The following is a 15,626-nucleotide window of genomic DNA, read 5'->3' as shown; positions in this document are numbered from 1 at the left end:
AACTGGGGTAAAATGTGTATTAGACGTCCCAAGTTTAAACAACAAATTTGTGTTGAAATTCCAGGTAATTTTGCTAAATGGTTACACTGATTTTGATACTTATCATCCATTCAGTTATTGCTCTGTTACAGTAAAAGGAATAGTTCATCCAAAAATGGAATTTCTGTCCTCATGTTATTTCAAACCCAGTGATGTGAAGGAGAAAATCATCAGCATGGAATGTAGCGTCAATTTTTTTTGGACCATTTTTTTAATGTATCTTTTCTTTTTCTTTTCTTCTTATTTAAACTTTGACAGCCCCTGGTCACTGTCTGTATCAATTCTATTAAAAGAGGCAGCATGGACTTTCTGCAAAGCATCTACTTCTGTGTTTCTCAAAAGAAAGCAAGACAGCTTTCAAACAACCTGAGGGAGAGAAACAAAAGCATTTTGGGGGGAACTATTCTGAATAAGGTGACAGATACCAGCTTTTACCAATTGATTTCCCTATTTTTTGTCCTTTTATGATATTATCAGTAAATATAAAAGCCATAAAAAGCTTTCCACAATTGACAGTTCTCAGTAATATATGTACTATTCTATATAATTACTTATCGAATATATATATATATATATATATATATATATATATATATATATATATATATATATATATATATATATATATATATATATATATATATGCACATGCATTGTAACATAAGCTCAGTATAGAGGTATTATGGTAAACAAATGCTAATTAGCCACGTAGGAGGAATTGTCCGCTATATCACCATATGGCTTGCAGAAAATAATATTTGCTAACATTTCCTTGGCAAATAAATATGTACAGCTTGTCATGCCATCAGAGGGAGAGAAACATTTTAACATGCACTTGAGGGTGTCATCCATACTAGATTGTGCTTGTAGTAACAACAACCTGAAAGAGCCTGTTCACTGAATATGAACCCACCACAGGAACAGATGCTCTGAATTACATTATCCTATATTAGTACTGCATATACGGTTTATCTGTCTATATATGCACGCTAAATATCTTGAATTATAAGAGGGCCCTTTTGAAAGTTGCTGAAGAAGAAAGTATCTATGTGAAACGATCAGAATTCATCTTTCGGAGTTTGGGTGGCAGGTGTCCATCCATGCGACCTCCTCCCCCAGCCAGTCTCTGCAGTTTCGGCGGCAAGTCCGCAACTGATTTGCTGATGGACTCTGTGGCAATCTTAGTCGCCTTGGTAACCTGCTTTTCCTCTGAGACCCCAGGCACAGAACTGATGCGTTGAAGCTTCATGGGCATTTCGCCAAGGCTGTATGTCATCTCTGATGTGGTGGAACTCATTCTCAGGAGCTTCCTGGGCAGTCCATCTCTACCTGTCATTTTCTGTAACTTGGTTGGTAATTTAGTGGTGCTCTCTGGATCCTCCAGCAGCTCTAGACAGTCCAGGGAGCTGTTCTTCTCTCTACTATTGCACAGAGATGGGGCCATGAGTGGAGAGGACATGAGTAATGCCTCATCCTGCTCCTTTGCGCTGTAGGGAGGTGTGTGAACCTCAAATGTAGCGTGGAACTGAGAATAATCGACTTTAAAGAAACCCTCCTCCAGAGAGATAACCGGGAAGAATCTGTGGCCCCAGAGCACCTCGTCCTCTGTGTACGACGTCCGCGCTTGACAAGTCATGCCTGTGAGAGAAGACACAGGAACAAATGGAAGAATGAAAGAAGTGGTCAAGGATTAATCCATTAAATGGAATTGGGAAAAGCATTGCTGCACTCTAAAGAGTATTATACACAACTCTCTTGATTAGTACAGTGCTTGGAAGGCAGAACTGTATTGATATTCCCTAAAACATCTGGTTAAGATTGGTTCTAAACGTCTAACCCTATACGCATTAAACATTAAAAATGTTTAAAGAAATGACTTGACCCTTGGCTGGAAGATACATTGTGTATAAATATTATTTCAGTAACAAGTTTGTCCTTTTGTGGTTTGACAGCTGAAAGTATATGCTATAGAAACTGCATAATATAAACCATCTTTTATAATCTTACAGTTTGTGCTGTTGCACCTTTGTTTCATACACTACACTTCAGTGGTTGTGTGCGGCCAGCCATTTCACCACTCATACACTGTTAAAAATAAATGTAAATTTACAGGTATTGGTCTGTATTTTTTTACAGATTTTTTTCTGTTTTCTCATTATACATTGAAATACCTGTTGTTTTACAGATATTTGATGTAATTTAATTTTCAGCTATTAAATTTACAGGGAATTGCATGTATTTTAGCATTACATTAAATTTCTGTTTTTTAAAAAAAATGTTCTGTATTTTTTACAGAAAAATGTGTAATTTTACATAAAATGTTGATTAATATTTTACAGATTTTTTCTGTAAAAATACAAAAAAGGGAATGAATGTATAACTACAGAAATATGCAGTCATTCAACATGTTTTTTTTTTCTTCTTTCATTTAAGAGTAGCTAATGTGTTGGTTAAAGTTAGTTTTTTTAAGGTTCAGTTATAGTATTGGTACATACAGTAGGTGTGTAGGGGTTCTATATATTATGCATTGTATTACTAAAATTTTAACCTCATCTTGCAAATATGCTTATTTTGAAACTGCTGATTGGCCTTGACTTATTCTCCCCTAAATTTTCTGAACACATCTATTATTGATATGTACATTTTATGTTTTTCCAAATCGAGTTGCAAATGCGCAGCTTTGTGTGTGTGTGTGTGTGTGTGTGTGTCATAGACTGTGGTGTGTGTACGTGCGTGCGCGCGCGCGCGCGGGGGGGCGTCTGCGAGCACGCGCGACGCAGATTCAAATTTGCCGCCGATAACTTTTCCGTTAGTCCCGCCTACAACAGTTCCTGGAGTAGTGCAGTGATGCAGTGATGGAAGGGCGAGCGCGTTATTGAATTTATTTCAGACTACGCTTGTGTGTCGTGAGATTAAACAGTAGTGTAAAGCAATCCTAAAGAGCAGTCGTGAGCAGGAGTATTTATTTGAACTCATCCGTCAATCCATTCTTCGGGAACAGTGTGAGGAAAAACTATCACGTCCTTTCAGCGAGAAGACCACAGCGAACATCATAGCAACCGATCACTGGCTGAGGTTAACGTTAAGAGTTTCATTCTAACGTTGCATGTGTGTGATATTTTATGTATTGTGGCTACACCTTTGTATTGTTTATAGTTTCGAATCTAATATAAATATTTCTAAACGGTGTTCACACAAATGACGTAAGGTAACTGCCGTTGAAAGCAAAACAACTGCAGCAGGCATCTTTCAATTTTCCATCTGTTTTAAACCAAGAAAGATTAACGTTAGTTATTAATAAAGTCCATTCAGTGTTTATGTCTTCGTTCAGATGTGGTAGTACCGCCATTATTTAAATCTCTTTTTATAAACTCTGCAGTATACTCATACTATAGGCCTATACAGGAAAGCAGATAAGAGTACAATATGAACAACATAATAAATATTATGAGTGCATCTGCTTGCAAACGCGAATAGTATGCATATATTAGTGTAATAATAAAGTATAATAATAAAAAAATCTTACATGACCTGAGTAAATTGTCATTACTGAATCATAAGATACATTGGATAGTTGGATATAAAAATTTCAGATCAAAGAAGGTTGAGGTTTTGCATTGTCTCAGTAAAACATATGCTGGCATGTTTGAATGAATGTAATAGCCAACTTTTTATTTCTTTATGATTTCATGTAATGTGGAAAGACTGGAGATCTACAGCAGCATTACAGTACAGGTGTGGAAAGATTACTATTCTTATACAACACATTCTTTATTTACATCTTTTTATGCTGCTATTCTGAACAGTATTTTTTGTTGTAATTGTAACTAGAATCATTCAGAAACATGGCTTTTCCTATCACTGCTATCCTCACACACTCTACTTTTCATTCCAGCCAGATGATCAACCAGTAGCTGCTCGCATCTCAGCCTGCTTGATGGAAATGTCCGACTTTCACCTGGATGACCTTTACCTTCAACTCCACCTTGCCAAGACAGAAGTGCTCATGGTTTCAGCCACCCATCCTTTGTGTTATAATTGATCAGTTAAACTTCACAGACTACAGTGCTGGAACTGCCCGATCTTGCATATTTGCCCAGTACAACATTGGGAAGATCAAGCCATTCTGTATGCTACACAACAGAACAACAACTGGCTCTCAAAGCCTGTACCTAAACTCTCTGCTTCAGACTTATTATACGCCCTCCAGAAGCTTGCTTTCTGGAAGTGAACAGCATCTTGTGGTGCCATCCCAAAGGGGCACAAACTCACTTTAACTGACCTTTACCTGGACTGTTCCATGCTGGTGGAATAACCCAAACTAACTATCCCAAACTGGACTAACTCAAACCATTTTCAAGAGACTGATAAGAGAGAATGCATCTTTTTTTTGTGAACAATTGACTGGTTAATACTATCTTTCTGTTTAACTGAAAAAATAAATAAAATAATAATAATTTCTATGCATACTGTGCTACACTAACTGGAAATTGTCATTGTACTTATTGTTGCTCCCATTGTACTCCTTGTAGTCACATATATGTCAGAGTCATCATATATGCATAAAATAACAGCAATATTACAGTACAGAAGTATACAGTAATTGTCTTTTAATATAGATGTTCTATATACTTGTTATGGTACAGAGACACGGAGGCAGAGATATAAACAATCCAGGTGAGTTTATTAGTTATATGCAGAGCACGGGGTTATGGTAAGCAGATAATGAGTACTGGAGAGATGAAGGGAATGTAATACTGTCCTGATAATGTCTTGCAGATGTTGATGAAGAGATGGGATGGTTGAAGCTGGCGGAGACACTCACACACACAGGCAGGTAAGCACACAAGGAGGACGGGAGACGAAGGAGATGGAGGAGACGACTGGAACAGGTAAGTATAGCGTTTGGAGTCCTTAAGGTTAGCATACATGGGTAGTAGTGCAAACAAGACCGGACAGTGAGTGTGTGTGTGTGGAGAGTCTTTGTAGTGGTGTTGATTGCAGTGCTGATGAGTGGCAGGTGGTGGTGATTAGTACTCCGGTGATTGGGTACGTGGGTATGGCAGTGAGGTGGAACCTGACGTGTCTGTTACAGTACCCCCCCTCCCACGGCCTGCTCCTGAGGGCCGCGGACCCCGACGTCGTGGTGGTCTTCCTCTCGGGCGTGGGGCAGGTCTGTCAGGGTGATTGGTATGGAAGTTCTGTAATAGGATAGGATCAAGGATATCATTCTTGGGGACCCATGAGCGTTCCTCGGGACCATAGCCTTCCCAGTCGACGAGGTATTCAAGCTGACCACCACGGCGCCGGGAATCCAGGATTTCGTGAACCACGTAGGCTGTGCCGTCCTCCAGGATGAGTGGAAGGGGGGGCTCGGCGGCTGCCACGTCAGGTTCTGTGGAGGGAACAACAGAAGGGTGGTGAGGCTTAAGCAGTGATACGTGGAATGTGGGATGGATTCTACTGTACTGTGCTGGGAGTTGAAGACGGTAGGTGACGGGGTTGATCTGCCGGATGATGGGGAACGGGCCAATGAAGCGGGGACTCAGCTTCTTGCAGGGCAGACGCATCCTGATGTCCCGGGTGGACAGCCAGACCTTCTGCCCCGGTTGGTAGACGGGAGCTTCGGAGCGCCGAAGGTCGGCTGTCATCTTGCGTCTGCGCAGGGCTCTCTGCAGTTGGTGATGAGCTGAGTCCCAAACCCTCTCGCTCTCCCGGAACCAGTAGTCGACTGCGGGGACGTTGGAAGGTTCCCCATCCCAGGGGAACAGTGGGGGTTGGTAGCCGAGTACGCACTGGAAGGGTGTCAGTCCAGTTGTGGCTTGGCGGAGGGAGTTCTGTGCGTACTCGGCCCAACCCAGGTACTGGTTCCAGGAGTTCTGGTGGCCGTGACAGAAGGTACGCAGGAAGCGGCCTATCTCCTGGATCTTGCGTTCCGTCTGCCCGTTCGACTGAGGATGGTATCCAGATGACAGGCTGACGGTCACACCCAGGAGGGAGAAGAAGGCTTTCCAGACGTGGGATACGAACTGGGGTCCTCTGTCGGAGACTATATCTTCAGGTATTCCATAATGACGAAAAACATGATTAAACATCAACTCAGCAGTTGCCATGGCGGTAGGTAGACCCTCCAGGGGTATCAGGCGGCAGGACTTTGAGAAGCGGTCTACCACCACCAGGATGCAGGTGTTACCGTCAGACTCAGGGAGGTCTGTGACGAAGTCCACTCCCAGGTGTGACCAGGGTCTCTCAGGAACGGGCAGAGGTAGGAGCTTGCCGGTGGGAAGATGGCGTGGGCTCTTAGAGATGGCGCACTCCCTGCAGCCCTGCACGTACCTTCTGACATCGTTGGCCATGTTGGGCCACCAGAAGCGTTGTTTGAGCAACGAGAGGGTCTCATTGACCCCCGGGTGACCAGTGCCAAGTGATGAGTGGGTATTGTGCAGTAGTGGAGTGCGACGTGCCCGTGTGACGTATTGCATGCCTTGGGGGCAACCCGGTGGAGTGCGTGTGGAGGCATTGGAGGAGGGTATGGTTTCTTCGGACCACTGGATGGGACTCACGAAGATGGACTCCGGCAGGATTGTTTCAGGGTCTTCAGGCTTTTCCTCCGGGGAATGGAGGCGAGACAGAGCGTCAGCTTTGGTATTTTTAGAACCAGGGCGGTAGGAGATAGAGAAATTGAACCTTGAGAAAAACATGGCCCAGCGAGCTTGGCGAGGGTTGAGTCTTTTGGCAGCTTTTAGATATTCAAGGTTTTTATGATCAGTGAGAACTTGGAATGGATGAGTAGCCCCTTCCAACCAATGCCTCCACTCCTCGAGGGCAAGCTTGGCGGCCAGGAGTTCGCGGTCACCGATGTCGTAATTGACCTCCGCCGGGTTGAGCTTGCGGGAGAAGAAGGCGCATGGATGGAGTCTACTAGGTGTCCCCTGCTGCTGTGAAAGAACCGCTCCCACTCCGGTGGTGGAGGCGTCCACTTCCATGATGAATGGGAGCTCTGGATTAGGGTGGACGAGGAGGGGAGCGGTGGTGAAGGCTCTTTTAAGGGTCTCGAAGGCGTTGGTGGCTTGTTGGGACCAGGACAGAGACTTGGGCTGGTTACGGAGTAGGTTGGTTAATGGACTGACGATGGTGCTGTAGTTCTTGATAAACCGGCGGTAGAAGTTGGAGAAACCTAGGAAGCGTTGGAGTTCTTTGATTGAAGATGGAGTGGGCCAGGACTGAATGGCGGAGACCTTCCCCTCGTCCATCCGGATGCCACTGTGATCTATTACGTACCCCAGGAATTGGACAGAGGGCTGGTGAAAGGAGCACTTTTCAGCTTTGAGGAAGAGGTGGAATTGCCGTAGGCGTTGGAGGACCTCCGCAACGTGGTGGCGATGTTCGGCCAAGCTCCGGGAGTAGATGAGGATGTCGTCTATATACACCAGAACAAATTTGTGGAGAAACTCCCGGAGCACCTCGTGTATGAAATCCTGGAATACGGAGGGGGCGTTGACCAGGCCATACGGCATAACAAGATATTCGTAGTGTCCGGTGGGCGTGACAAAGGCGGTCTTCCACTCGTCCCCCTCGCGTATCCGGATGAGGTTGTACGCGCTGCGGAGGTCCAGCTTAGTGAACACAGTGGCACCACGGAGATGTTCCAGGGCCGCTGGGACGAGGGGAAGCGGGTAGCGGAATTTAATGGTGATTTTGTTGAGGGCACGGTAATCAATGCAGGGCCTCAAGCCTCCGTCCTTCTTCGCCACAAAAAAGAAGCTTGAAGCAGCAGGGGAAGTAGACGGGCGGATGTAACCTTGGTTGAGGGCCTCTTTGATGTATTCCTCCATGGCCTTCTCCTCCGGTATTGATAGGGGGTAAATGCGTCCCCTGGGCACTGGTTCACCCGGTAGCAGATCGATGGCACAGTCCCATGGCCGGTGTGGAGGAAGCTTGGAGGCGCGTTGCGGGCAGAAAACGTCACTGAAGGGGGCGTAGTCCGGGGGAACATCCACGGAGCGTTTTTCGACAGGGCTTTCGATAGAGGTTGCATTCATGGAGAGAGACTTGGAGAATGGAGACTTTGGAACAGGAAGCGTTGGGAAGCAATCTGGAAAGCAGTGGTCGCCCCACTTCAGGACTTCGCCCGTGCGCCAAGAGATGTTGGGGCTATGTTGTTCGAGCCACGGGCGCCCTAGAACCACGTCAGCGGTGGACTCCTCCAGAACCAGCAGATGAATCTTTTCAGAGTGTAGAATACCCACGCTGAGTTGAAGTGGTCCCACACAATGACGGACGTGATTACGGCTCAGGGGTTTGCCCGTGATGGAGTGGATTTGATAGTTAACCGGAGACGGGGAGATCTTGAGCTTGAGTTGTCGACAGAGGGCGCCGGAGATGAAATTTCCTGCAGACCCTGAGTCGAGGAGCGCCACCACTGGAACAGAGGTATTTGCAGCAGTAAGGATTACAACAGTTGCGAGTGTTTTCATTTTATGAATGGAAGGAAAAAATCGCACTCACCACGGGCCGAGGAGGACGGGTTGGGCATGTGGAGAGAACATGCCCCGGAGATCCACAATATAGACATAAGTTAAGAGACAATCTTCTTTGTCTTTCATTGGAAGTTAGACGGGAGTGGTCGATTAACATTGGTTCGGTGGCTGGTTCTGGGGAGCTGACGGGTTCAGACCGGCGGAGGAGGTTGGTGGCAGGTGACTGGCCCTGGTGCTCGAGGAGACACGACTGCATACGAGAACCCACGCGGATGGCGAGTTGGATGAAGCGTTCAAGTCCCATTGAGTCCTCGTATGCAGCGAGATGCAGCCGCACGTTGGGTTCCAATCCTTGAAGGAAAGAAGTGATGAGGGCTTGTTCATTCCATCCGCTGGTGGCGGCTAGCGTTCGGAACTGCAAGGCATAATCATTCACAGAGAGATTTCTTTGCTTTAGATTGTAGAGCTTCTCACCAGTGGAAGAATCCTTCAGAGGTTTCCCGAAGACCTCACGGAAGTGAGAGACGAACGGCGAATATGATTGTACAACAGGGCCTTTCTGAGTCCACAGGGAATCTGCCCATTGCAGGGCCTTACCTTGCAGTTGCGAAATGATGAACGCAATTTTTGCTGTGTCGTAAGTGTAGAGGTGCGGCTGCATCTCCAGGACCAGTTCACATTGGAGAAGGAATCCGCTGCATTCCTCCGCCGATCCTGAGTAGGGCGCCGGTTTGGCCATGGGACTGGCGGTGAATGCTGGAGAAGGAGAGGTGACAGAAGGTGCGGAAGCTGAAGTGGTGGATATTGATGGTGAGGATGGCTGTGGTGTGAGTGCTCGGCGCAGTGCGTCCACGAGCTCTTGAAATGGGTCGTTGGTGCTCATGCTGTAAAGTTGTTATGGTCCGGTCTTCTGTTATGGTACAGAGACACGGAGGCAGAGATATAAACAATCCAGGTGAGTTTATTAGTTATATGCAGAGCACGGGGTTATGGTAAGCAGATAATGAGTACTGGAGAGATGAAGGGAATGTAATACTGTCCTGATAATGTCTTGCAGATGTTGATGAAGAGATGGGATGGTTGAAGCTGGCGGAGACACTCACACACACAGGCAGGTAAGCACACAAGGAGGACGGGAGACGAAGGAGATGGAGGAGACGACTGGAACAGGTAAGTATAGCGTTTGGAGTCCTTAAGGTTAGCATACATGGGTAGTAGTGCAAACGAGACCGGACAGTGAGTGTGTGTGTGTGGAGAGTCTTTGTAGTGGTGTTGATTGCAGTGCTGATGAGTGGCAGGTGGTGGTGATTAGTACTCCGGTGATTGGGTACGTGGGTATGGCAGTGAGGTGGAACCTGACGTGTCTGTTACAATACTACGCTTGTATTTCCTATAATTTAAGTAAGTTGACATACAATGTCTTATATACAATGACTAATACTGTATGTGCATGCTTTGATTAAATGTATTCTGTACTATATTTTGTTAATTTAACAGAAATTGGTTGTAAATGTTGCTATTATGCATTTCTAAGTAATTAATTCATAGATTGGAGTTGTGAGTGGTTCTGTAAAAATAAAGATTAATACTGTAAATTGCAAACATTTGTTTTGAATTTATGTGCTAATTACATTTTTATAAATAATTTCTTAGTTATTTTACATGGAAAATCTATATTTAAATCTATATAGTAAATAACTAGATGGACAGAGCAGCTTGATAAAATAACTCATAAAAACCTTCAATTTGCAGAGATTAACCTGAAAATTTGTTGTTTTCTATGTAATCTGACATAATTTATCAGTTTTTTCATGGTTTTTCATTTATTTCATTTCTTACATTTGCATACTGAATTGTGAAGTGTCGTGAAAAAGGCAAACAACAAGTTACAGAGCTTCCGGCTATCAAATTATCATACTATCAAACTATCAAAGGAACAAGAAATAAAAAAAATCCATGTACTATAAAATTACTAGACCATTTTTGAAGGTGCTCAAAGCGATGTCACACGTTTTTAGGCCAAAACATTTTTTGTCACATACAGCAAACATCTCCTCACTATCTGCTAGCTGCCTGTCCCCTGAACACACTGTAAAAAAAACACGTTCTCTGTAGTCTCCACAAGCTCTGGAAACGGCAATAAAAACAAACTGGTGCAGCCTGGACCACAAAACATAATAAACATGCTCCAGCCAATAACCGACAAGAATGATTTTAAATGCGCGGTTATGCCTGTTTCAGAAAGCATGGAGGGGAGGAGGAGGAGGAGGAGGAGGAGGAGGAGGAGGAGGGAGGGTCTAGCTAGCCTCTGTTTTGTTTGACAACACTTCGAACATCAACAGGAAGTTACTCCACCCAGGATCGCTTAGAGCACCTTTAAGATGAAAATGTTTTGCACTGTACATCAGTGTGCTCTGTACATTCAACTTAGCAGCATTAACAGCAAGTCAAAGAGGGCAAGCTTTCAAATGAACCATACACTTTAAACACTTACGTTATGTTCTTGTGTATTTAATTCAACTGCTCAGGTGATGTCAATAGTATGACCCATTTCAGGGGGGTCTAACATTACACATCAATCAAAGCTATATAAATTAAACTTCATATTTGGATGCATGGATACCATTTTTTAAGGACCAAGTACGAGTACCGATACTTTTTTCTGGTACTCGCCGATACTGATTTCGATGCCTATACATATATTAATTTCTCTCTCTATCTTTTATTGTTTTTTGTTTGTTTGTTTGTTTGTTTTTTGGTGATGTTGCAGTTTTCCAAGCACAACACAGTGAGACTAATGAATGTAGGACAGCTTCTTTATTATTACTCTAATGAAAAAAGTAATAATTTGTATGTGCTTGTCACAAACTTAAAGAACAAAAGTTTCACAGTGTCCAATAACCTTCAAAGGGCATAATTACAAATATATAATTGTTGTTATGCAAAAAGAAATTTACAAACAAATTGCAAACAATACAACAAATACTATAGAGATACAAATTAAATAAAACTTGTTTTTCAGATACAGTAGGTTTATTTACCATGTGTACATTTATTTAACATATTTTGTTGTTTTATGAACATTAATGACAAATATAGGCTACGGTCCCTTTAAGAACAAATCCATGGATACTGACACATATCCTGTTTACACCAAGCGGCAACCTCTTGTGAAGCCAATACGGAAGTGACTTAAACTGTGATTCATGGACTGGCTGCTAGGAACAAGCTCCAAAAGAGAGCAGAATCTCATTGAGATCCATGTTAAATTGGCCAAGTTTACAGCAGAAAAAAACATGTTTACAAGTTGGTTCAAATTGTGGTTTTGGTCTATACTGCTAATTTTGCCCTTCATGACAACTGTGAGGGGGGTGAATTTTTTTCTAACTCAGTCTTTTAAATTATATTAAGCCTTAAATTTCTGCATAATTAAGGGCATGGTCACTTGAGTGACAGGTAGATGCTGCTGCTGTCTTTGAGCCGTCACTTTACCTCAGTTAATTCCAGCCGCTGAATTTGGCATCTTAGCCGCATTTGTGCTCGATTATTTTATACAATTAAGAAATATGGCTTGCTGCATAATATTCGAGACTGATGTGTGTCTGTGTAAATGTGCATGCATGCGGAAGAAACAGAACACATGTTGTTGGATCGTGGCATTGGCTGAAAGTTTTGTTTGTGAGATTTACTACAATGACAATGTCAAGTCAAGTCAAGTCAAATTTATTTATATAGCGCTTTTACAATTGGTAATTGTTTCAAAGCAGCTTTACATATTAGAAGCACAGAAAAAAAGGGAAGTGGTTAAAACTGTACAAACAAGCGTGGTAATATGTAACATATACAATGGCGGGAGGATATCAAAATCTGACAGCACTGCTTGGATATTATAACTAAAACTGCTGCGCTATTTTGAAAAAATATACTTTGGACACAGGCTCATTGTTAGATACGATCGTATACAGTTTTACAACATAAACGCTGCTCAGATTGCATCCTTTCTTGAAGAACGATGACAGAGAGCAGATCATTAAAAAGAAATGTTATGCAAACAGTGGATAATATATCAATATTTCATGGACAAAAAGTACTGTTTTTGTTTTGCAATGGACATTTATATTTTACCCAAGTGCCACAGATTCATCTCGCGATCTCTATTATAAAGGTATGAAGTCCCATTTTAATTTTCCATGTTGTTATTTGCACACCCAACATAAATTACTGGTGTTTGAGCATCTATATCTTAAAAAAAACACCGTAGATTGACAGTAAACCTTTAGAACTTTCTGATGATAAAACTTATCTTCATTAATAATTTAGATAGTATCTAGATAGATAGCTCCTTTGCTTGCTAACATGGTCATGTCGAGCTAGGCGGGCGTGGTTTCAGCAACCAATCACATCAGCTCAAACCACCTCCCCGCCTCTTTGCCCATTTTCAGTTCGCAATGTGTGTGTTGTCATCATAAATTTTGAAGTATTTCCACCAGTGGCGTAACTGATAGTAGCGACAACGAGCACTCAACATGATTTCAAAAACAACACATTCTAGCGCCAGATCGCCTATTATTAACTCAAATTGATAATCAACTAGAGGTGTTTCTTTTGTATTACATATCCGTGCCGTGAGAGGTTTCAAAAAGTGGTCGGGACAATATCGACCCTTTCAAAAAGTAGTCCCACCCCTCCCACCCGTAAATTACGCCTATGATTTCTACACCCCTGAGGCTGACATTGTTTCTGCTGCTGCCGCCGGTGTCTCTGTGCACGGAAAATTCTGTCAGTTATGTCACGCAAGGTATCGGTCTTTGGTATCGGGGGTATTTTTACATGTACACGAGCTTGGTATCGGCCGATATCGGTACTGGTATTGGTATTGGTGCATCCCTAATATTTACAATTAAATATAATGTACATATTCAAAAGATACATTTTGAACTCCTCGTATTAACACTTTTATAGCATGCAATTATTTCTGCCTGTTATCACCCTCTACTTTAGTCATCTATTTTATGGCCCAAGCACTGATGGAATGGAATAAAACCCTAATGGAATTGCTCCTTTTATTATTATTATTCTTTTCCCCAATGAAATGCATTTTTGAAGGCCTAAACATGCTCTAAAACTTTGGAAACAAAACTTTGCACACGTGCCAGAACTGGTGAAAATTTACATCTGTTATAGGTTTCAGAATTGGGTGGTTGGGTGGGGCAGAATGGCTCAATAGTGCCACCTATAAAACTTCAACAGTGAGCGCCCCCAGCTATATTTGACGTACGTGTATGAAATTCGGTTCATACATGTGATGTCCCATTACCTACAAAAAAGTCTGGAGCGAAGTCCTAAACGCAACAGAAAGTCAGCCATTTTCAATTTCCTCTGCGATTTTTGTGCAGTTTTTGACATTTTCAGGCCTTGTACATTCACAAACTCCCTTTGTTTGGTTTGTGTAATCAAAAGGCCATTGTGACACAAGATTTTACAACAACTTTTGCTAAGTGCTAATGTATGCGATTAACACCATGAAACATGAAGTTGTTGTAACTCAGGCATACTGTGTCCGATCTGCTCCAAACCTTACATGTTTGATAATAGTCCTAGTCTGTAAACATCTACATGACAATATTCAGTTACAGTCAAAGCACCACCTGTTGGCAGCAGGAAGTGTGGTACTTTGAAATGACTTTGCAATAATTCTCCTGTGTTTACTCGCTTACATGTATATCGCCTACTGTTCACTGTTTCACCGCAGGTTCAATGTTCAAGGCCAATGGGTGGCAGTGAGCCCGGTTGCAAGGGCCCTTTCATCGCTGCTTGCAGCTTTATTTTATTTTTTTTCCTTTAAGACTGTTCATTATTTTAAGTCAGTTACATAAAAACGTAGCTTGGTCTAATTTGATGCCAAAAAGCAAATCTGATTACCTCGAACTAAATGCTAGATGGTCTACTAGTCTACTAGTTCTATTCTAGTTCTTAGGACACAGTCTTGGCTAAGTTTCTGCAACTGGCCCCTAGGGGCTTTATATCTTTTCTGATCCAAGAAACCCCCCAACACCCAGACTACAACACCAGCGACAATTCTGCCCACACTGAAAGGGTGACATGGTACATTCATAGCCAATTAGAAGATATTTTATGTTTATTTTATGGCTATACTGAGCACAATGAAGCATAAATATAATGCAATGATTCGTTTAAACCAGACTTATAGAACAAATGATGGCAAGGCAATTTTATTTATATAGCACATTTTATACACAATGGTTATTTAACATGCTTTACATAAAGAGGAAACAAATACATAAGAATAAAACTGGATTGCATAAGAAAAAGAAACAAAAATCAATCAATAAACAAACTGAAATCAAAAATATTTAGGGAAAACAAGTTTGAAATATGTTAAATACTCTTAAAATAATAAAAAAAAAAAGTTGTATATCAGTGGTGCAAATACAAGTGGTCTTTTGCCTCTTATGGAGGAAAAAAAAAAAAAAACTACGAAACCTCTAACAATAATTGCCTGGGTCACAACAAGCCATTAATGTAAATCTTGCCAGCCTCACTTTCTTTTGTCTCACAGTGTTTAAATATTCAGGCACCATCTTTACCTTATCAAGCCATAACAAATAGAAACAGATCAGCTTAGCTGAAAAAAAATAATAAAAATAAAAAAAATCTGAAAATCAGATTAGCTAAATGTCTCTCTCTCTCACTCTCTCTCTCTGGACCTTATTAGAGTGTTGAAGATGTTTTGCTTTGAGAGATTAATTGTCATATTTTGATCCACAGTTTACATGCATGTTTTAGTGCTTTATGTAGCCTATTTTCACATGTGGAGTTATGCATGAAGGGACTGCACTAGATTAGAGGGGGGGCCCAAACAAGCTGCAGGCGGGCCCTGTCGACCCCCTTCCCTGCTCAACGAGAAATCGGAGTGTCGCGCTACACTGCACCACTAAACCCATACGCAACAATTTCTTGCCGCACTGCACTGCACCACTTCCCCCCAGCATAAAATCAGAGTGCTGGGGGGGCCTATAGATAGGTCTGTGCCCAGGGCATGACAGCATCATAATTCATCTCTGAATGCATGCAATGTAAATGTGC

At 42.5% G+C, this 15,626-nt stretch overlaps 1 protein-coding gene across 1 annotated transcript in view; it reads right to left on the bottom strand.

Annotated features, from left to right (window-relative positions):
- Positions 1 to 1,084: 1,084 nt before the first annotated feature.
- kcnj3a (potassium inwardly rectifying channel subfamily J member 3a) overlaps positions 1,085 to 15,626 on the bottom strand; it is a 78,595-nt gene continuing 64,053 nt past the window's right edge. The window contains exon 3 of the mRNA XM_067409999.1: positions 1,085 to 1,677. Within this exon, the coding sequence (XP_067266100.1) occupies positions 1,085 to 1,677 (593 nt within the window). The remainder of the gene's footprint in view (positions 1,678 to 15,626) is intronic.

The sequence above is a fragment of the Chanodichthys erythropterus genome, chromosome 14 (assembly GCF_024489055.1).
Source record: "Chanodichthys erythropterus isolate Z2021 chromosome 14, ASM2448905v1, whole genome shotgun sequence".
In the NCBI taxonomy this organism is placed as follows: Eukaryota; Metazoa; Chordata; class Actinopteri; order Cypriniformes; family Xenocyprididae; genus Chanodichthys; species Chanodichthys erythropterus.
The sequence above is the reverse complement of the archived record's forward strand: the minus strand, read 5'-3'. Positions and strand labels throughout refer to the sequence as shown.